Source organism: Podarcis gaigeae, assembly GCF_964106915.1.
Source record: "Podarcis gaigeae genome assembly, chromosome: 13".
Classification (NCBI taxonomy): domain Eukaryota; kingdom Metazoa; phylum Chordata; class Lepidosauria; order Squamata; family Lacertidae; genus Podarcis; species Podarcis gaigeae.
The window spans coordinates 56,117,090-56,138,698 of NC_139689.1; the positions used below are offsets into that span (position 1 = coordinate 56,117,090).

At 45.7% G+C, this 21,609-nt stretch overlaps 1 protein-coding gene across 13 annotated transcripts in view; it reads left to right on the forward strand.

The window, feature by feature from the left end:
- Positions 1-21,587, forward strand: part of KIAA1671 — a 112,828-nt gene extending 91,241 nt beyond the window's left edge. For 4 of the 13 annotated variants that reach the window (XM_083710072.1, XM_083710076.1, XM_083710075.1 and 1 more), the window contains 6 exons: positions 4,858-5,098; positions 5,189-5,366; positions 6,581-6,705; positions 7,798-7,928; positions 9,211-9,328; positions 18,840-21,587. In XM_083710072.1, coding sequence (XP_083566198.1) covers positions 4,858-5,098; positions 5,189-5,366; positions 6,581-6,705; positions 7,798-7,928; positions 9,211-9,289 — 754 coding nt within the window. In that variant the 3' untranslated portion in view covers positions 9,290-9,328; positions 18,840-21,587. Of the gene's footprint in view, positions 1-4,857; positions 5,099-5,188; positions 5,367-6,580; positions 6,706-7,797; positions 7,929-9,210; positions 9,877-9,985; positions 10,878-11,984; positions 12,447-18,839 lie in introns of those variants that run through there. The other 9 variants (XM_083710077.1, XM_083710081.1, XM_083710078.1 and 6 more) reach the window with 6 other exon arrangements.
- Positions 21,588-21,609: the final 22 nt, after the last annotated feature.

The following is a 21,609-nucleotide window of genomic DNA, read 5'->3' on the forward strand; positions in this document are numbered from 1 at the left end:
AAGAAAAGCTAATGCTATTCTAGCCTGCATCAACAGAAATGTAGTGTCCTGATCAAGGGAAGTAATAGTACCACTCTATTCTGCTCTGGTCAAACCACCCCTGGAATACTGTATCCAGTTCTGGGTGCTACAATTTAATAAAAATGTTGTAAAGCTGGAACGTATGCAGAGGAGGGCAACCAAGATGATCAAGGGTCTGGAAACTAAGCCAAATGAGGAGCGCTTGAAGGAGTTGGGTATGTTTAGCCTGAAAAAGAGGGAACTGAGATATGATTGTCCTCTTCAAATATATGAAGGGCTGTCCGATGGAAGATGCAGCAAGCTTGTATTCTCCTACTCTGGAGGGTAAGACTTGAACCAATGGCTTCAAGTTACAAGAAAGGAATTCCAACTAAACATCCGGACGAACTTCTTACAGTAAGAGCTGTTCGATGGTGGAACAATCTCCCTCAGGAAGTGGTAGACTCTCCTTCCTTGGAGGTTTTTAAGCAGAGGTTGGATGGCCATCTGTCATGGATATTTAGCTGAGATTTCTGCATTGCAGGGGGTGGGACTAGATGACCCTGGGATCCCTTTTAACTCCAGTTCTATTATTCTATACTCTGCACCTCCCATAGCACCATGGGTGTTTCTTCCCACTGCTGTGAACATGGTACCTTAAGCCCTTATCCTGTCATGCTCAACACTTTTAAAGTGCACTGTTTTTGTCCTTGAGCTCCCCTGACGTCCAGCTTTCCACTTTTTTCATCTTTTATGAAATTAATTTCTTGTATCACACTCTGATGGTCAAGTGTCTCCCTCCCCTTCTCCTCTTATTCATGCCAAGGCTTTCTAGATCCACCCCAGGGCTAACTTTCTCCCCTTTGCCCCATCTGAGGGCTAATAATAATAATAATTTAGTTTCCCCAGCCACTCTGGGTAGCTTCCAACAAAGATTAAAAATACATTAAAACGTCACACAGTAAAAACTTCCCTGAACAGGGCTGCCTTCAGATGTCATCTCAATGTCAGGCAGTTGTTTTTCTCTTTGACATCTGGTGGGAGGGCATCCCACAGGGCGGGTGCCACTATCGAGAAGGCCCTCAGCCTGGTTCCTTGTAACTTGGCTTCTCACAGCGAGGGAACCGGATCTGGCGCTGGATCTCAGTGTCCAGCCAGAACGATGGGGGTATACTGGACCAAGGCCGTTTAGGGCTTTAAAGGTCAGCACCAACACTTTGAATTGTGCTCGGAAACGTAGGTCTTTCAAGACCGGTGTTATGTGGTCTCGGTAGCCGCTCCCAGTCACCAGTCTAGCTGCCGCATTCTGGATTAGTTGTAGTTTCTGGGTCACCTTCAAAAGTAGCCCCACATAGAGCACATTGCAGTAGTCCAAGCGGGAGAGCATGCACCACTCTGGCGAGACAGTGTGCGGGCTGGGAGGGACTCAGCCTGTGTACCAGATGGAGCTGGTAGACAGCTGCCCTGGATACAGAATTGACCTGCGCCTCCATGGACAGCTGTGAGTCCAAAATGACTCCCAGGCTGTGCAACTGTTTCTTCAGGGGCACAGCTACCCCTTTCAGGACCAGCAAGTCCTCCACACCTGCCCACCTCCTGTTCCCCCCAAAACAGTACTTCTGTCTTCTCAGGATTCACCCTCAATCTGTTAGCCGCCATCCATCCTCCAACCACCTCCAGGCACTCACACAGGACCTTCACCGCCTTCACTGGTTCTGATTTAAAAGAGAGGTAGAGCTGGGTATCATCTGCATATTGATGGACACCCAGCCCAAACCGCCTGATGATCTCTCCCAGCAGCTGCATATAGATGTTGAATAGCATGGGGGAGAGGATGGAACCCTGAGGCACCCCACAAATGAGAGCCCAGGGGTCTGAACACTCATCCCCCCACCACCACTTTCTGGACACGACCCAGGAGGAAGGAGCGGAACCACTGTATAACATCAGTTATCCATCTTTCCAGGCAGAAGTCCATCCTTTAATGCAGGGGTCAGCAAACCTTTCCAGCAGCAAACTTTTTCCCTCAGACCTTGTGGGGGGCTGGACTATACTTTTTGGGGTGAAATGAATGAATTCCTATGCCCCATAAATAACCCAGAGATGCATTTTAAATAAACGGACACATTCTAGTCATGTAAAAACATGCTGATTCCCGGACCATCCGTGGGCCAGATTTAGAAGGCAATTGGGCCGTATCTGGTCCCCGGGCCTTAGTTTGCTTACCCATGCTTTAATGCTCTGAGTCTTAGTGGTGTTGGGGGATTTTGTCCTGAGCTTTCCTTGTGAAAATCATCTCTTTAAAGCTGAATCAGTGCAAACCTTATTTCAGGTATTCTGTGGATTGAGGTTTGCTCTGATTGAGCTTTAAAGAGATGGTTTTCACAAGGAAAGCTCAGGACAGCTTTAAATAGCAAGTCTTCATGGGGAAAACTGTGGAGCAAAAAGGGGGGTGCTCAGACATGGAGCCTAAAACCCTGTAAAGACTGAAAGAAAGGCAAGTGTGGCCAACGGTCTCCATTCTTCCACATCAGGGCATATTCGGTTAAAGCAAACTAAGCAAATTCAGTTAAGGCAAACTAAGGCCCAGGGGACGGATCGAGCCAAATTGCCTTCTAAATCCAGCCCACAGATGGTCCAGAAATCAGCATGTTTTTACATGAGGAGAATGTGAGCTTTTATGTAAAATGCACCTCTGGGCTGTTTGTGGGGCATAGGAATTCTTTCATCCCCCCCAAAAAATATAGTCCTTGCCCCCCCCCTCCCAAGATCTGAGGGACAGTGGACCGGCCCCCTGCTGAAAAAGTTTGCTGATCCCTGAGTTAAAGATATTCTTCACTGCAAATGGTGAGGTCATTAGGAGCTCATTAGGAGGTGGTCTTAATTGACCTGGAGAGCTGATGAGAAGAGGCTGCCTTTGGCTGCCTGGTGCTGCCATTTCTGGGCAGAAGAAGCTGCCTAAGGATTCTGTTCTTGAAGCTGCCTAAGGATTCTGTTCCTCTCAATCAGTCGGCACCAGAGCTTGAGAAATATGCCTGTTCAGTGTCTTTTTAAGGCAGCAGCCTCTTAAAATGGTGCTGTGAGATGATGCTTAGTTGTTTCAGGCTTCTGTTCACTGTTGGTGAGTTCAGACGTGAGCAGCCTTCCCTGGGGTGGGAGGGTGGAGTTTGTGTCTCAGCCAGGTGGCCACCTGCTAAGAACAGCCAGGCCCCAGGAGGTTGTCAAACTATTCCACGCTGCTGCTGCTGCTGCTGCTGCTGCTGTCGTTAGAAACCATTTGGGAATGCTGATTTGGCCAGGAAGGGTCCCTTTAGGGGATGTCACTGAGTTACCATCCAGAACAATTGCTGAACTGGGACTGGGGAGCCTGCCTAACTCCACCTGGTCCTCTGCAAGTGACCAGTTCAGATCTGTCTTAATAGAGGGTGAATAATTGTGGGGAGGGGGGTGCTGAAGCAAAGGAAGAATTGAGGGAAGGAAGCAGACAGGTTGCACAGAGAAAGAGTGCTCAGTAATGCTGCTGGCCCTGTGCACCCCCCCGGGTTTCAAAAGCCAGCCTAGGTCCCATAGGGGTCCATGGAGGGAGCTGTCAGTCTTTAGCCATCTGGGACCAGGCTGAAATGGGCTTTGCTTTTCCATTCTTCTCAAATGCCTCCTGCATGTGACAACCAGGCTTTCCAAAGCCTGATACTCCTTTATACCTCCAGCCCCCTCTGCTGCCTATTAGCAGCCCCAGGTAATCCCTTCAATTGGTCTGATGTTGGTATATAGAAGCCTGTGGGCATGCAGTGTGTGGGTTCCCAATCTGGCTAACCACTGTAGGGAAAGAGAAAGGGACAAGATGGTTCTTTGGGTATGATCACTGGGGCTTTTCTCTTAAAATGTCCATCATTCTCTTCATGGAAACTCCGAAATGGCCGTTCTGCACTTCCTTCCAAGATGCAGTCAGTATTTTCTTCCTTGGTACCTGGACTCTTCAGTGTTGCAGGGCATCCTGGGACCCCCTGCCTCTCCTTGGCTTTGTAAACATATCACTTCCTGTGCTCTGTGGCAAGAAAGGGGCAAGAAAGGAAGAATGTCAAGTGAGATAATAGGTTATTGTCAAAACAAAAAAAATTCCTTCCAGTAGCACCTTAAAGACCAACTAAGTCAGTTCTTGGTATGAGCTTTCGTGTGCATGCACACTTCTTCAGATACCACACGAAAAGCACACGAAAGCTCATACCAAGAACTGACTTAGTTGGTCTTTAAGGTGCTGCTGGAAGGAATTTGTTTTGTTTTGACTATGACAGACCAACACGGCTACCTATCTGTAACCAGGTTATTGTCAGTATTACTACTGTTATTCATTAACTGTCCTCCTCCCTCAGGTCCCAGGGCAGGTTACAACATTCAAAAACAGCATCGAAAGCAGTTTAAAACAATTTAGAATCACAGAACTAAGAGGGATCCTAAAGTTATACATCTCAGGTGCCAAAGGCCAGGGTTTCGGCATTTCCCCAAGGCTGTATAGTGCAGGTCCCACAACTCAGGGGTTGCAACAGAGAAGGCCCTCTCCAGGCCCACACGCCCACCCTGCAACCCTGAGGGAGCTACCAAAAGGGCCCCCTCTGCTGATATTAACATCTGGGTGGGCCTCTAGGGAAAATAGCGCTCCACATGTTCTTTGTGCCATTGAGTCAGTTCTGGGGACAAGAACGGTGGGCCTCCAAACACAGGAGGTGAGGTTGAGCTTTAAGCAGCCTGCTTCAAGAGGCAGCTGTCTCCTGGGTTGGGGGGTGATTCAGTCACCCCCCAACCTTCCCTGCTTTGTATTCCTCTGGCTAACCACTGCTCTGTTCCCCTTGGTTGTCGTAGCTTTGTGCCAGAGTCCCCTTCCTCAGAAAGCAATATGGCTTCAGCCCGGAAACAGCCCCCCAGCAGCCGGTTCTCGTCCTTCTCCTCTCAAACAGATCCTGCCTCTGCAACCGACCAGCACGATTCCTCCAGGGACCACAGGAGCACCAGTCTGGACCGCTTCAGCACAGATGTAGAATCTGCAGACGGGGCTAAGGCCCCTGCATTAGCAGGGGATGGCCCAGACTTCTCCTTCCTGGAGGTAAGTTCTTGAGGCATGTCCCTGAGGGACACATTGCAGGCAGTGTTGCAGGTCTGTGTTTGACAGCATGTGTGTTTGTTCTTCTCAAAGCAAACTCCTGTGCTGGACTCCAGTGTCTTGAAAACCCGCGTGCAGCTCAGCAAAAGGAGGCGCCAGCACCGAGCCCCAATTTCCCACTCGCTCAGAAGAAGCACCGGGGGAGACACTGAGCAGCGGCTCTCTGTGACAGAAGAAGCAGACAGCACGTGGTTGTTCAAGGGCTCCACAGGTAGCAGAGGGAAGGTGTCCTGTGCTATATGACCTGTCCCAAATCCCCAGAATCTGCCAAATAGTTCCATGAGTGATACAAGTAAGCGAACCAGGCTGCAGGATCCCAGCCAATTTGAACCTGGATTACTTGCCATCCTTGAGCACGTTGAAAGGGTGTTGGATAGCACAGAGCTGTGTGCCTGGTCGTTGTGCCCTTAGAATAGTGTCCAACGGATACATTGTCAGGTGCAGCTACATGCTCTCTAGCTTCCTATCTGGATGGTTCACTGTGAGGGAGAGGTGAGGTGGGAGACCTTAACCAAAAGCACATGGAACTGGGCACTTCCCGCCTTTGTAGGTTGGAAGTACCCATCAGTGCGGGCTCCGAGACTTTCATCATCATCTTTGTCCACTTGTTTCTATACTGTTTTCTGGCCAAGACCCACAAAACGGTGAACAAATTAATATGAGAGACAATACAATAAAGCTATAGTAAATACAAATGTGGATGTAAATCCATTTAGCAGCACCCGGTGATTCATACTTCATACTTTCCCAAGCTGCATTTGTGCTCGGACCAAAACACAGCTGCCCCCCACAACACAATGGCCCATGCGACAGGCTTCTCTCTGGAAGCAGCTGTAGCTGTGGGACTCACTGGCTCAGCCTTCTGGCTCTTCAACAGGCTGCAGTTCTCCAGGTGCAAATGCAGGAAAGAAGGGAGGGGGAGGCTAAACTTGATTTTCACCTCCCAGCCAGCAAGGATCTTATTACTGCTGCCCTGCTACCTCTCCAGTCACCTCTGTACCTGGAAGGGTCAGGAAAGGTTGTGTAGACCCAGAATTCCCCCATGGTGCCTCTGGTTGCAAAGCGGGTGGCTGTTGGAGCAGCAGTGGGGCCTTGGCTAGTCTTGGGGCCACAGTGCCTGACCTTTCCACCACAGGGAGATTGGAGACAGAGGAACCTGGTCAGCAAAGTCACAGAGGCCTGGGCAGGAGCAAAGATGGCAGAGGGTGAAGTCGCATCCCCCAGCTGACCAAGCTGCTTTCTGGTGCTTCTGGCTTGGGAGAATTGATTGGAAAGTCATCCCAAGGACTGCTTTGAAAGGAGACAGAAGCTGCTGGTGGGAGGGGGCCAAGCAGTGGGTTTCTAGCCCTGTGTTTTGTGCCTTCCTTCCCTCCCTCCCTCCCTCCCAAAGTGTCTGAAGCCTCATGAGTAATCCTCATTCTTAAGCAGAAAGCTCAGCCAAGAAAGAAGACTCTGGTGAGGACGGAAACCCACAGCCAATAGAGAGGTCGCCCATCTCTCAGCTGCAGAGGCTCCCTGTCTTTCCAGGGATGGACCACTCAGCCCTCAAGGTGAATGTTGGTGCACCCCCCATACACAATGGTCCTTAGCATTGGGAACCTGTCATGGAGTATATTTCAGAGACACTGTGGAGGGGTTGATTCTGCCTCAACCTGCGCTGAGAAACACATGGTACTAGTTCATGTAATTTGGTAACACAAGAAGAGAAATGTCTTGGGGGCACTTTGGGTACCAATGGGAATACCTGGAGCCCATTCTAAGCCCCAAAGGCACCTGAGGGTGGGCTATGGAAATGGGGTACCTCACATGTTGCATGCAAGGAGGCAGTGGAACGGTGTGGGAGGAAGGGGCCAGTGACTGGAGACTGGGAACAGGATGCCCAGTAGACAGCTGGGAGGCCCATGCCCTGTGCTGTGAGCCTCCATTCAATGCTGCCTGAAGATTTAGGAAGCTGCCCCTTACCGTGTCAGAATGTTTGTATTATTGTATTATTGCTACAATTAATTTATTTATTGCCTTCCAAACCACCATCTCAAGGTGATTTACACGTCAGATAATTAAAAGCAGTTAGAAACACTAAAGTAACAAATACATTTGAAACAAGATTAAAACCATACAAAATAGACATTCATGGCAAAGTCCATGGTTTATCTGGTTGGGAAAGCCTGTTGGAACAAAAATGTCTTCAGCTGTTTCCAGAAAGTGGACTCCTTCCGTCTCTCATCCGAGATGCTGTTCCACAGAACAGTTGCAGCTGCACTAAAAGCCCTGTCCTGAGTTCCTGTGGAGTAGGGTTTGGGGAACTTGCAGGAGAGACTGTCCCGCAAACTGCAGAGATCTGCTGGGTGTCGTAAGTGTTAGGGCAGTCTGGTCTCAGCCTGGTCTCCCCTCAAAGGTCTCCTCAGGTCTTTTCCACGAGCTGCTCCTTGATTACTTGGTGACTGGATGCACTAGCTGGGTGCTCCATCCCTGAAATCATGCCCCTCCACATGATGCATAACCACCCTTGCCTGGTGATGGCCCTTGGCTAGACATTCCTTGGAGTGAGCTCATTGCTGATGGGTCCCTTTCTCATGCTGCCTTTTGTGAAACTTGTGATCCAACCGTGACATTTACAGGGTTCCCCTCTCGCCACCCTCCAGGCTCAACTCAGGAAAAGACATGAACCAGATGGAACAGGAGAAGTGCAGTTGTCCAAGTCACAAAAATTCCCGTTTCAGGCTGGAGTTCCTGCTGGCAGAGTTCTGTCTGTTGGCACGGAGAAAGAAGAGAGGTGAGGAGGCTTGTTGTCAGGGTGACATTCTGATAAATTCACCTTTAAGTTTTTCTGCAGATTTTACTGCTTTGCTACTTGTGAAAGCCCCACCTTCTAGCTTCCCAAAAGTCTTTTGGTTTCTGAGATTCCAGCAGGGGTTGCCCAAATACTTTAAATGCCTTTATAGTCATAAGGGCTGGTGACTTTAAAATTATACATCTTGAAGTGGAATTCTACAGCTTATACAGTGGCACCTCAGTTTACGAACTTAATCCATTCTGGAAGTGCATTCTTAAACCAAAGCCGTTCTTAGACTGAGGTGTGCTTTCCCTAATGAGACCTCCCACCGCCGGTGCCCTCCCACCATTTGGCTTCCGTTCATAGACCAAGGTAAAGTTTGCTAACCGGAACACTACTTTCAAATAGTTCATAAACAGGTCTGTTCTTGAACCAAGGTACCACTGTACTACATTCAAGACTACATACAGAGCCTATTCTCGTCCCCAGTTTTGAGGCTGTATTTACATAAATACCAGCACTTTGCTGAGTTTTTGCACTTTAAACATTTTTTAAATGAGAAGTGTGCTTTCAAAAGGCATGAAAAGCCTCTTGGGGAAACTTGGGGAACTCATGCAGTTTCTTTGTTTTTTGATTGCCCTGTTTCCAGCCCCAGATAAGCTGCTATTTTCATTGTCCGTATTTTAAGTTTTTTCTTCTTGTTCTGTGAGTGAAGCCAGTAAGGAATCAGCCAGCAGAACTGTATCATCCTCTTCGCTGCACCTTCTATCAGATTTGGTCATCTGGCAACATCTCAAAAGGCAAACAAAGGCTTCACTCATGGTGTCAGTGGGAGGAAGCGCAAAGCAGTTGCTGAGGAAAGTGGGCCGACACCACCTTGTCTTTCTGGGTGCAGGCGACCATAATCACCAGCCAGGGCTGCATTGGCAAGACTTCCGAACTTCTGCCCCAGCCAAGCTCAGCTTGATCAGCTGTGAGGGAGCAATGGCTGCACATCCCGCCATGCAGTGCAGAGGGAAAAGACCCTCCTTTAGATGCATTAGTAGGATTGAATCCAAAGGTGTTGCTGAAACTTTGGGCAACCAGGATGTGTTCCCCGCCTTCTCACCTGTGCGCAAAGAGGACCAAACAAGGGCTAAGGGCAGAGGGAAGATGGGCTTGCGAGAAGCAGGCACCCTCTTTATTTCAGCTCCCCAGTAATGAATTTCTCGTCGAAGGACCTCGAATGGGATGTGCATTTGTTTGTAAAGGGGGTGACCCAGGCCTGTTTACTGCATTCCAGGTCGGAGGAGCTGTCTCCACATTGGCTGAAGGAGCTGAAGTCCAAGAAGAGGCAGAGCCAATACGAGAACCAAGTGTGACGACCGAGGTCTGGAGGTGGCGGCAGTGGCGGTGATGGGGTTAGCTGCCTGTTGAGTGGAAGAGGGTCTGCAGAGCAAATGAGCGTGGCCCAATGCAGGGGGGAAAGGGCGGGGTGACATGGGGCCATCCAGGAGCTCTGGATTCCAGATGCTGGGGTGGCGAGCATTTTTAGAAACTTTTTGTTTTTTTTGAAATCATTTTTAGTTGGTTTTACAAATACAGTGGTACCTCGGGATGCGAACAGGATCCGTTCCGGAGCCACATTCGCATCCTGAAGCGAACGTAACAAGCGACAGCACGTGGGCGGGTTGCAGTTTGCTGCTTCCGTGCATGAGCATGACATCATTTTGAGCATTTGTGCATGCACGAGCAGCGAAACCTGGAAGTAACGCGCTCTGTTACTTCCAGGTTGCCGTGGAGCTCAACTCGAACATGCTCAATGCGAAGCACATTCAACCCGAGGTATGACTGTACAAAGTTATAAAAAGTATCCAAATATATATCCATATATAGAGATTTCTCCAAATCTGAGGACTTCCCCCGATCCACTCCATGGGGTCCCATTTTAAACATTTAATCAGTGATGGCCAAATTTGGCCCTCCATCTGTTTTGGGACTACCAATTCCCAACATCCCTGACCACTGGTCCTGTTAGCTAGGGATGATGGGAGTTGTAGTCCCAAAACAGATGGAAGGCCAATTTTGGCCATCACTGCATTTATTACTACATATTCTTCGCTAATGCAACTTTTATATCAATCCATATTATACATGGTAATTGTTACACTACAAATGAAATCAAAGTCCTGCTAATGTTTCCATCTGCTTACAGTGGTTTCCTAAATAACTTATAATTTTTTCCCATTCTTTTATAAAGTTTTTGTCCTCTTGGTTTCTGAGTTTTCCAGTCAGTTTTGCCATCTCGGCATGGTCCATCAGTTTGGTTTGCCACTCCTCTCTGGTAGGGACTTTGTGTTCTTTCCATTTCTGGGTGAGTAACATCTGGGCAGCTGTTGTTCCATACATGAAAAGTCTTTTCTGTTCCTTTGGAATGTTGGTACCTGTAATTCCTAATAGAAAAGCTTCTGGTTTCTTAAGAAAGGTTATTTTAAGCATTTTTTTCATTTCATTATATATCATCTCCCAGAAAGCTTTTATTACCTTACAGTTCCACCACATATGGTAAAAGGTGCCTTCTTTTTCTTTACATGTCCAGCAGGTATTTGTACTTGTCCTATACATTTTTGTCAGCTTAGTAGGTGTCAGATATCACTGGTACATCATTTTCATATAGTTTTCTTTCAGTGCACTGTAAATTTCAAGTCTGTTTTCCATAACCTTTCCCAATCTGCCATTTGGATATTATGTCCCAAATCCTTTGCTCAGTGTATCATTACTGACTTGTTCATGTTTGTATGCCACTCTAAAAGCAAACTAGACATTTTGGACAATAATTTAACATTATTTTCTAACAACTCTTTTTGAAATCTTGATATTTCACAACTAAAACTTTTCTTTTTATCTGTCTTAGAGATATAATCTAATTGGTGATACTGTAACCAATCCGTTAATAAATCTCTTATCGCCTCCTAGTCGGCCAATTTTTTCAGAGATATTGTTTCTAAAGCCACCAAGATGTTTTTTGTTCTAGTAAGTTTTTATATTTTCCCCTTATCATAAAAAATTATTTTCTTATTAAGTGGTTCTGAAAACCTTTATGCACCTTTGCTTTTTCATAACGTAAGTATTTGTGCCATCCAAATCTATTATCGTGTCCTTCTAGATTTAAAATATCTGCAATTTATTTCATGGAACGCTGGGGACAGTGGATTGGGTATTTCCTCTCGCATGACCTCAGGCAGGAGCAAAGACTTGTGGGAGGCAGGCACTTCCTCCTCAGTCTTTTTTCTCCTGCCTGACTCAGCAGTCTGTTTTGCCTGGCTTTCCTTCTTCAGATAAGTTTTTCAATTTTGATCTCATTTTATTATTGCTTTATTTTATCTAGTCCTGCTTAGTTTTAGCAACTTACCCCGTCTTTGAGTCTTGCATACACACACACACTCTCCAAAAAATATTTCATCCCTCCCCACCCTGGTTGTTTCCCTTAGCAACCTTAGTTCTTCTTGTTTTTAGTTTATTTCGTATACTTTCTTGCAGAGCATCCTTGTATAATGTTCTCCTTCACGGTCACTGAATATGCTCGTTTTTTGCATGCTGTGGCTCCGTTTTGGCACATTTATCAGATTTAAAGATGGGGGGGGGGGGATCCTACCCAAGTCTTTTTGCAATTGCAGCTCAATTTTAGTGGCTGCTGGCTCCAAATCACCACCTCATTTCTTTGGTGATTTCTACAGTCTTTAGCCATGAGCCATTTCTGTATCATTTCAGGCTTCATTAAGGCTTCATATTGACTACTCTCCTAGTTCGTGGTACGGCAGAAGGAGTTGGGGTTATTATATATTCTCCTCCCAGTTCGCAGTCATGGCAACGGAGTGAGCAGGCACTGATAGACTGCTTCTGAACCTCCTAGTTAAGGAGTGATTCAATTGTTTATTATTATTTTCACTTATTATTCTACGTCTTGCAGACCCAATCCACTTGTGACTGCATTGGAGAGATGTATGTTTGTGCCATTTCCCATAGTCCATGATTGTGGCATTGGAAGAGAACGCGTTCATATTTATCCGTTCCTAGACGACCTGCTCCTCCAGGCAACATCCCTTCAGCAGGCTCATCTCCATTTGCAGATCACCCTCAATCTCACAGCTTCTTGATCAACTACAAAAAAGTTGCTTGGCTCCATCACAAAGGATCATTCACTTAGGTACCCGGCTAGATACGGTTCAAATCTCGTGACTCTTCACCAGAGCAGATCAGCAAAATCTCCACAGCGGCAGCTTCAATCTTAAAGACAAAAAAGATGGCAGCCAAACAACTGTCAACAATTCTAGGTCTCTGCATGTGAGCCTCTCAGATTACACCTTGAGCGAAACACCACACAAGAACCCTGCAGTGGTTTTTACTTCTGCATCAATGAGAGATCATTCAAAATTGGCCCAGGTCTTTGCTCTTATCTCCTCAACTCAAACTGTCCATGCTGCGCAAACCTCCAGTCTTTGGAAAGGCACTCCATTCAGAAATCCCTGCAGCACTCAGGTAACAATTTTTGCAAAAAAAAAAAAAAATACAAATGGATTACAAGGTTTAATCTCTCTACACTCAATGCCTCCGAAGGCCACTTACTCCATCAATTGGCTAGAGTTGAGAGCAGCCAGACTGGCAATTGTTTGCTTCTCCTCTCGTCTTCAACTCCATCACTTTGAACAGACAGCTCAACAACAAAAGTCCACATATCTCATTAAGGAGAGACCCATTTGGAATCTCTCCAGAAAGAGATGGCTCTTCTCTTCAGTTGGGCTGAGAGTCAACTCCTCAGCCTCACGACAGATCTTGCCACTGGTGACGGCAAACAGTTTGATTGAGCAGATCCCAGGTAAATCAAGGGGAATGAATACTGAATGAACAGGAGTTTCTTCAGATTGAACAATGCTGGGGTCCTCTACAAGTCGATCTCTTTGCTCACAAGCTAAACTGTCAGCTACCCCATTACTTTGGCAGGTTCAAAGACAACCAAGCAGACACCTGGGATGCCCTAATGACACCATGGCCAAAGGAATTATTGTATGCCTTCCCTCCTCAAGCTATCATTCCAAGAGTCCTCTGAAAGGTTGGAAACAGCTCAGGTGGGTCTTGTTGCACCATTCTGGCCCCGCAGACCTTGGCTGTCAAGAGATTCAGGCTTTCAGTGGCACCACCATTTCATCTTCCTGTATTTACTTCCAATTTACTTCGCCAGGAACCATTGACTCATCCAATCCTACAATGGTTGAACCTGACTGCATGGTGTTTGAGCGCTATAGACTGAAATATCATGGCCTGGATGAGATTGTTATCTCCACCATTCTAGCTTCCAGATGTCCATCCGCAAGATGTATTTATCAATCAACATGGTCAGCCTTTACCTCCTAGTGTAAAGCTGTGGCCACACAGAGTTCTCCACTATCTCCAACATGGTCTGCAAAATGGTCTATGGCCTAATACTTTAAAATGTCACCTTTCCACCATTTCTTCAACTTTAAGTTCTGCTGGCTGTTCTTCACTGTCACAGAACGTTGCTAATCAAACGTTTTCTCAAAGGAACTATGTTACAGCATCCTCCAGTGAGTACCATTTTCCATCATGGAACTTGCATTCTGTTCTGTCGGCACTGCAACGGCCTCCATTTGAACCACTATGCCAAATTTCCTTAAAGAACCTTTCTTTTGAAATCCTATTTTTGGTTACGATACCTCAGGTGAGATGAGTTTCAGAACTGTCAGCCTTGTCGGTAGCAAAGCATTTATGCATCTTCCATTAGGAGAAGGTGGAAGATCCCTCCTTTCTACCAAAAGATCTTACAAAATTCCACATTTGACAGGAACTCATTCTCCTGACTTTTTGTGCTGATCCAAAACATCCGTTGGAAAAGGCTTGGCACTCTTTGGATGTCCGCAGAGCCTTAAAAGTGTATATACACTAATTCTTTGTTTGTGTCTTTTCATCCTTCCACCTTAGGAGCAAAGGGCACTACAGTTTCCTTAGCTAGAGGGATTAGGGTGGGCATTTCCTTAGTTTATGATACTATGAAATTGCCCCACCCATCTCATATTTTGCTCAGTCCTCTGGTTCAGCCTCGACTTCTGCTGCCTTTATGGCTGATGACACTTTAATAGAGATTTGTAGGGCAGCTACTTGGTCGCCTCCTTCCACTTTCACTAGGCATTGTAAGTTAAACTAAATGTCTTCAGCTGAGGCGGCTTTTGGCCATACAGTGTATACCAAGTTTTGTAGTCAGTGCGTAAGCCGGATTGGGAAGTGCTGTGGTATGTCCCAATCCACTGTTCCCAGCGTCCCATGAAATAAATAGAATGATTGGCTTACCTGAAGTGTAGATTTATGAATTGGGGATGCTGGGGACAGTGGAACCCTCCCTATGATGGTCTGCAGTCGCACTGATTGTTTTCCTTTATTGTTTGCCTGAGGTCATGTGAGAGGAAATACCCAATCTCCTCTCCCCAGTGTCCCCATTTCATAAATCTACACCTCAGGTAAGCCAATCTTTCTTTTTCCAATGTTATCCATTCCCAGATCCAGCAACTGCAGGACGCTTCATAATATAATTTAAAATCTGGCAGGGCGAAGCCTCCTCTCTCTTTAGCATCTGTTAACAATTTATGTTTTATCCTTGGCGTTCCCTGCCAGATAAATCTAGAAATAACTTTTTGCCATTCCTTGAAGTGTCCTGTACTTCCTTTTTTTTAAAAAAAAAAGATATTTATTGAAATTTTCAAAGAGGGGAAATTTTTTTAAAAAATTTAAAAAAGAAAAAAACACTCCACATTTACAAGCCTTATTTTCAATAACTTATTTCCATGACTTCCCCACGCCTCCCCTTCTTGTATTCCAATTCCAATTTTTAGTTCAACAAGTTCTTATCCCCAATTTTTAATCTTATTATATATAGTTCATTATTATATTTAGTTCATTTTATATAATCAATTTTAACTTATAAACATCAGTCTTTATACATCAGTACCCATTCTTAAAATCTTTTTCTAAGGTCGACCCCAATTCCCTTCCACGAATTCCCCAATTTTTATACTAATAACAAAACAAAATAAAAAACAAAAACAAAATATAATTGTACACCCTTTGGATTCCCAAGCCTCACCCCCCCCCTTTCCCGGTTTCGATCCCCAACAAATATCCATCAGTCTAACTGCTATCAGCCTGGAGACCTCACGTCCGACGCTCTTAATTCTCTCTCAACTCCTCTCTGCCGGTTTTTTTGATAGTCCTTTATATTAAACACCAAGTCTCGGAGAAGCTCTGTCCCAAAAATGTCCATTTTTCTTCCAGCCAGACCTCCATATTTAAGAGTGGAGCCCAAATCTTGTTTCTTGCTTCTTTTAAGTCCAAATGCTCCAAAAGCTCCAGCTTCCACCTTGGTCAAATTTGTAATCCATAGGTCTTCAGATCTCCACATAAGGAGATCTCTCCATTCTTAATTCTTCAATTCAAACCAGATTTTCATCATCCAGATCCTATTTTCCTTTATGTCCATCTTAACAGGCCTCTGGCTCTCCTTAATCATCTGCGGCATTGTAGCTCCTCCTTCCTTTCCCTCCAGATCATCATGTATCTCTTTCTCCACTTTCTCAGATTTCTCAGATTTCTTTTCTTGTTCAGCTGCAAAGACTTTTTGTTCAGCTGCAAAGACTTGAGTCAAGTCCCTTCCAGATTCAGTAAGTTTATTTACTGTTTCATTCAGTGTTGTAACATTTGTAGCCAAAACATCACTTTGCTCTTGTAACTTTCCCAAGAGAAAGAAAACCCTATCCAGTTCAGTCAGTATTTTTCCACTTGCAGCCATTCTTGTAATGTCCCTGAACCCCCTCTAGAGGGATTCTGGTTACTTAGTATTCTTTCCAGTTCCAACCCAAAAGTCCAGTTAACTTATTCTTCTTTGTTCTCAACAATTTATAACCAGATTGCAACAAATCTAACCAGCAAAGACACCAGAAACAAAGTTCTCTTTTCTTCCCAACTTTGACAGCGAGTTTGACAGCTGTCAAAATCTTCTATGTCTCTTCAACAGGCTCTCTCACGGATCACTCCCGGGTCCTGGGGGGGGTGACACTTCCGCTCTCAAAGTTAACTCTTGTCCTCCAGCAAAGATCACTTATACTGCCAAAACGTGAAATTAATTACTTTTATCCACTAAAGAAGAAGGTGTTCTCTCAACCTTAGTTATCTAGTCCTTGCTTTAAGTTGTTTACAAGACGGGGAGACGGACTTCCTCTTTGCGCCTTCCCCGATCATGCCTAATCCAAAGAAAAATTTTCCCTTTTATAAGTCCAATTTCCATATTACTCACGGGTTGTTACTTTTAGTCCAAATGTTCAAAGGAAGAAGTCAGCACTCTCCGACCATGGCATGCGGCTTCACTCCGTAGGGGAAGCAGTCGACTCTCAGCACCGCGCCGTTCCCCGTCCCCCATTCCGAAGCCTTTAAAAAGGCTCCTTTGCGGGTCCTGTACTTCCAATCACCAGTATCACTCATATTCTTCCCCAAAAAGATAAATTCATCCTACCTGAAATCTCTTAAATTTCTTTTTATAGTGGTACCTTGGTTCTCAAACTTAATCTGTTCCAGAAGTCTGTTCCAAAATGAAAGCATTCCAAAACCAAGACTCGCTTTCCCATAGAAAGTAATGCAAAATGGATTAATACATTCCAGACTTGTAAAAACAACCCCTAAAACAGCAATTTAACATGAATTTTACTATCTAACGAAACCATTGATCCATAAAATGAAAGCAATAATCAATGTACTATACTATAAAGTAAGTATTGTAGATGATAAAAATTCAAATTATTTTTTTTCTTACCTGCACTGATGACAGTCAATGTTTGGATGGGGGGCTTGTATCCATTTCTGCAGTCACACAATAAATAAATAATAAAATGAAGAACAAGCCACACAAACGAAAAAGCCACACAAACAAAAATGCAAAAAATAGCAAAAACAAAAGCACCAAATATAAGCTCCAAATATCACCTCAGAACACTGCAATTGGAAAGGGAAGGCTTTGATTACAATGGGGGGTGCAAATTAGCAGTGCAATAGTGAAAATGGGAGGAAAAAGGCTTTGATTACAATGGGGCAATGCAAATTAGCAGCTCAACAGTGAAAACAGAAGTTCAGGAGCATGTTCGGCTTCCGAAGCAAAGTTCACAAACCAGAACACTGACTTTTGTAAGAACACTTGAATGATAGGCAGCGTTCAAGTTCCAAGTTGTTCAGGAACTAAGCTGTTCAAAAACCGAGGTACCACTGTATTTCTTTCCAAGTATTTATGTAATTGTCTTTAAATATATTTTAAAGTCTAATGTTTTTAGCTGTCAGTCATACCCCCCAGATATTTAATGTGTAAGTCTGTAAGTTTCTGGAAACTTTATAAATGGGAAAACTTTTTGCCTCCCTAATTGACAAAGCTGGCCCACCTATGAGGCAAGGGGAAGCACCTGGCTCAGGCAGCGGAAATGCAAGAGGTGTTCTCCACCTGCCCCACTGCTTCTCCTGCTCCCAGAATGTCTCCCTCTCACTGGTGAGAGAGGGTGTTCCAGCAGGAGGGGCCACCACTCGGCTTCCCTGTCTGCAGGCAGAAAAACACATCAGCAACGCTTTGCAAATGCCAAGTGTTATAAATGCCAGCCTGGTTGCTCAAGAGCAAACAGGCAAGACTTCCTGTTGGTGTCTTTCCAAGGCTTTATTTTCTGTCCAAAACGTTCACAATGCAGATCGACTCTTTTCCATGTCTGCTCAGTCACTAGCAGAATCTGGGAGTGGGCGGTCCTTAAACTTTCCCCAGCAGAGCAGTTTTTTTACTCCCATCCTACGCCTCCCCTCTCTGTGCAGAGAGGTCATGGGCAAGGGGAGACCTGCCTCCCCCCCGCTTTGCTCAGGTTCAGTGTTGCGGCTCTCCCTTGCATCTTCCGAGCCCTGCATCCCTTTCCCCACTGGAGGCATGGCTTCGCTCCTCCTCGGAGGACAAGCTGCTTCTCACAATCTTTGGCGGCTCCCTGTAACCCAACTGCCCTTCCACCTCCCGCCTCCGAGCTGATGGCAGGTCCCTGACACCAAGGCTCCTGCAGTGGAAGGGAAGGGGTGGGGTGGGGAGGGGAAAGGAGAGAGAAATTCCCATTTTGCTTCAAGTGGTGAAATGGGCCACTCCTGCCTGTTGGAATTAGCAGACACAAGTTACTTGTAGAATCCTAGAATTGTAGATTTGGAACAGACCTCAAGAATCATCTAGTCCACCCCCTGCAATGCAGGAATCTCAACTAAAACAGCCGTGACAAAGGACCATCCAACTACTGCTTAAAAACCTCCAAGGAAGGAGAGTCCACCTAAAGGAGACTGTTCCACAGTTGAACAGCTCTTACTGTCAAAAAGTTTTTTCTGATGTTTAGTCTGAATCTCCTTTCTTGTAACTTGAAGCCATTGGTTCAGGTCCTACCCTCCAGAGCAGGAGAAAACAAACTTGCTCCATCTTCCCTGTAACAGCCCTTGACATATTTGAAGATGGCTATCAGGAATCTGAAGAGGGTTGTTAGCAGCTGAACAACAATAATAGTAATAATAGTAATAACTTGATGATGATGGTGATGATGATGATGATATATGAAAGCATGGCCTCCTTTGGCTTGCAGGGGCTCTCCAGAGTCTGTGGCAAAGAAACAGTTACAGATAGGTAGCCGTGTTGGTCTGCCAGAGTCAAAACAAAAAAATTTCCTTCCAGTAGCACCTTAAAGACCAACTAAGTTAGTTCTTGGTATGAGCTTTCGTGTGCATGCACACGAGTTCCACAGTTTAACTATGCACTGTGTGAAGAAGGCCTTCTTCCACCAGCAGATATGAAATAGTGTTTCTCCCCCAACTTTCCAGGTGGAAGTCTGGATGACTTGGAAGACAGAAGAAGCCTTAACTTGCTCACGCCCCTCTCCCCTGCTGCTGCTGCTTCCCGCCCTGACTGCTGTGTGCGCAGTGCCTTTCCATCTGGTGTGAAGAATTTCTCCATAGTCCATGGTGGGCCTGATGCGGAAGGCTGTCCAACTCCTCAGGGTCCATTCCGCCCCTCCGCAGCTGTGGCTGTTATGGTCTCCTTGTGCTGCAGAGCTGACCCCCCACTCCAGCTGCCGGGGGGGGGCGGTGCTGTGCCTGACACACTGGCCTTCTGGCTGGGGAATTGGGCACACCAACCTGCTCTTTGTTGGCTTATGAACAAAGAGAGGATGTTGTAGCGGATGAACTTATAGGCTGGTCTCTTGCAAAAAGACTTGTTGCTGTCTGAGGATGGAAAATGGAAAGAGGAAGAAACAGATTATGTTTACTGCCATATTGAGAGAGGAAACTTGACTGATTATTTTTTAAGAAAATTTTGATTGGCTGGTATTAACTTTGTGGATCATCTGTTCCGCCAAGACAATGTGATATATACTCTTTCTTTCTTTTTTAGGATCAAAGGAGATTTTATTGTTTAAGTGAGATTGTATGTGCGTGTGTTTTGTCAGCACACAGAGTAATGAGCATCCCATTTCTAGAGGGATAAAGCAATAACATCAGACAGTCCTCATTAAAATAGTTGTAAATAATCTGAGGGGTGGTTCCCCACCCCTCACTATTTACTGAAAAAAGAAGGGAAGTCTCACCTTGCCAGTATCAGGGCTGCATAGGAACCCTACTGGGTTCTTTTGCTGGAAGTTTAAGTTTTTTCTTTCTGTAAATAAAGGGGTAAATAAATAGTTTATATTCCTCTGATTATTTCAAAAGTTCAGTTGCAGAAGTGTGTACCTATTTTTCCACAAATGTTAAACTTGGATGGTATCAGTGAAGGAGCTTAGGGTCCCTGCCTGTGGTCTCCAAGCGTTCTTGGAGACAGACTCTAAGAAGCCTTTTTACCTTGTCACAATCTGTCAAAAGAAATCCAGGGTCGCTCATTCTTGTGAATGTACGGGGGGGGGCGGGGGCAGGTGAATTATGACCCTGCAAAGCACCTTCCTTCCTCCTTTCCATTGCTGAGTCTCTGCTTTTGCCATCTAGGAAGCCTCTTTACCTGAACAAGTTCCCATGAAGGATCTGCAAGATTCTTTCGTCCATAATGAGGTTTCTCTGTTGCTGTTGTTGTTTCCTTACCCAAAGCCCCCATGTTTGGGATTCCTTCTTTGGATGTTAAGAAAATAGCATTACCCCTAAGTGCTCTTCCCAGAAATGTTCTATTTTCAGAAAATTAAAGTTTATATTGTCACAGAATTAGACAGATTTCTATTGCATTGCACAGATGTCCTCCATGGACATGCACACATGGTCTGTGGTGGGCAGAAGATTTCACTGCTGAGCAGTGTCTCACAAGTTCACAGCCCTGTTGGGAGTACAAAAATACATCTGCACTGGCCCTTAGGAACGGGCAGGGGACGTGTCCCACTGATCTAGGCCTAACCCTGAAGATGAGCACCCCCAATTTGCCCTTGTGGGCTTTCATACATTTGTAACCTTTGTGCCAATTCCTCACGCAATTGGCTTTTTCTGCTCTTCCCTGCCCTGCCCCACGTGGGTTTTGCAGTCTTCGGCCTATGCCCAAGCCCCATGCAAATGGTGCTGTCTCCCAGTCAGCCCCTCCCTTTCAGGAGACCATTCCTCAGCTAAGTGGCTGTGCCTGGGATGGAGCACCTTCTTTCTTGGGATGAGGCAGAATAAGCTAGAATAAGCTTTATAGATCCCCTGGGGATCTGCCCCTATTAAACCAGACACCTCCCATGGGTTCCTCTCAGAGCAGAAATAGCAGTAATATTTTGCCATAGGAAAACATAATATATTCTGCTCTGAGCACCACTAAGGATGTATCCTGGGGTCCTCAGTGCTGCTTAGCAGCATCCTCACCCCACTCCCAGCCCACAGGGAAGACCCAGTTGGCATGGTTTGGGAAGGGGATTAGAGAGATGCCGTCACAATGCCCCTCCTTTTCAAGTAGCTGTGGGTATAGATTTTTCCCCAGACCTTGCCACTTCCTAAGACTCAGGATATTTTGGTTTGGCCCTAGTCTGTTTGTTTTGTTTGCTAGGTGGGTTGGCTGTGCTGTAGTGGCAAACGTGATTAGCACCAAAATGCCCCTGAAGGTGCTGACAATCTTCCCATTTGCTTCGCTTTTTAAAAAAAATCAGTTGATTTTGTCCTGGTGTTCTCATTTGGTTTGATTTCCGTCTGTGACTCTAATGTGTGCTAGAAGCCTTTCCTTAAATTGCACTGAGTATGCACACACACACACACACACACACACACACACACACACTCTCTCTCTCTCTCTCTCTCTACAGACTCCTTCCCAGCCTAGCAGAAACCTTTTGCTGGGATGTGAGGGCCTGCAGCAAAGTTTGGGGCATCCACAGCATCTCTTTCTTGTGGGGGGGGGGAGGCAGGGGGTTTGTTGGAATGTATGCAATGCCTGGATTCCCCGGGGAGCTGGCCCTGCACAAAGGAGCGGGATTAAGGTGGCATCAGGGCAAATCCCTCTGAATCTGTACACACACGGGTTCTCTTTTGTGCTTGTGCAAGGCACTGAAATTCTGTATTTTAGTAGTTTTACTACTAAGAAATGTTTGGACAACTATATCTGATTAAAAACAGCATTCAGAATGACTTTGCATGTCCATCTTTCATT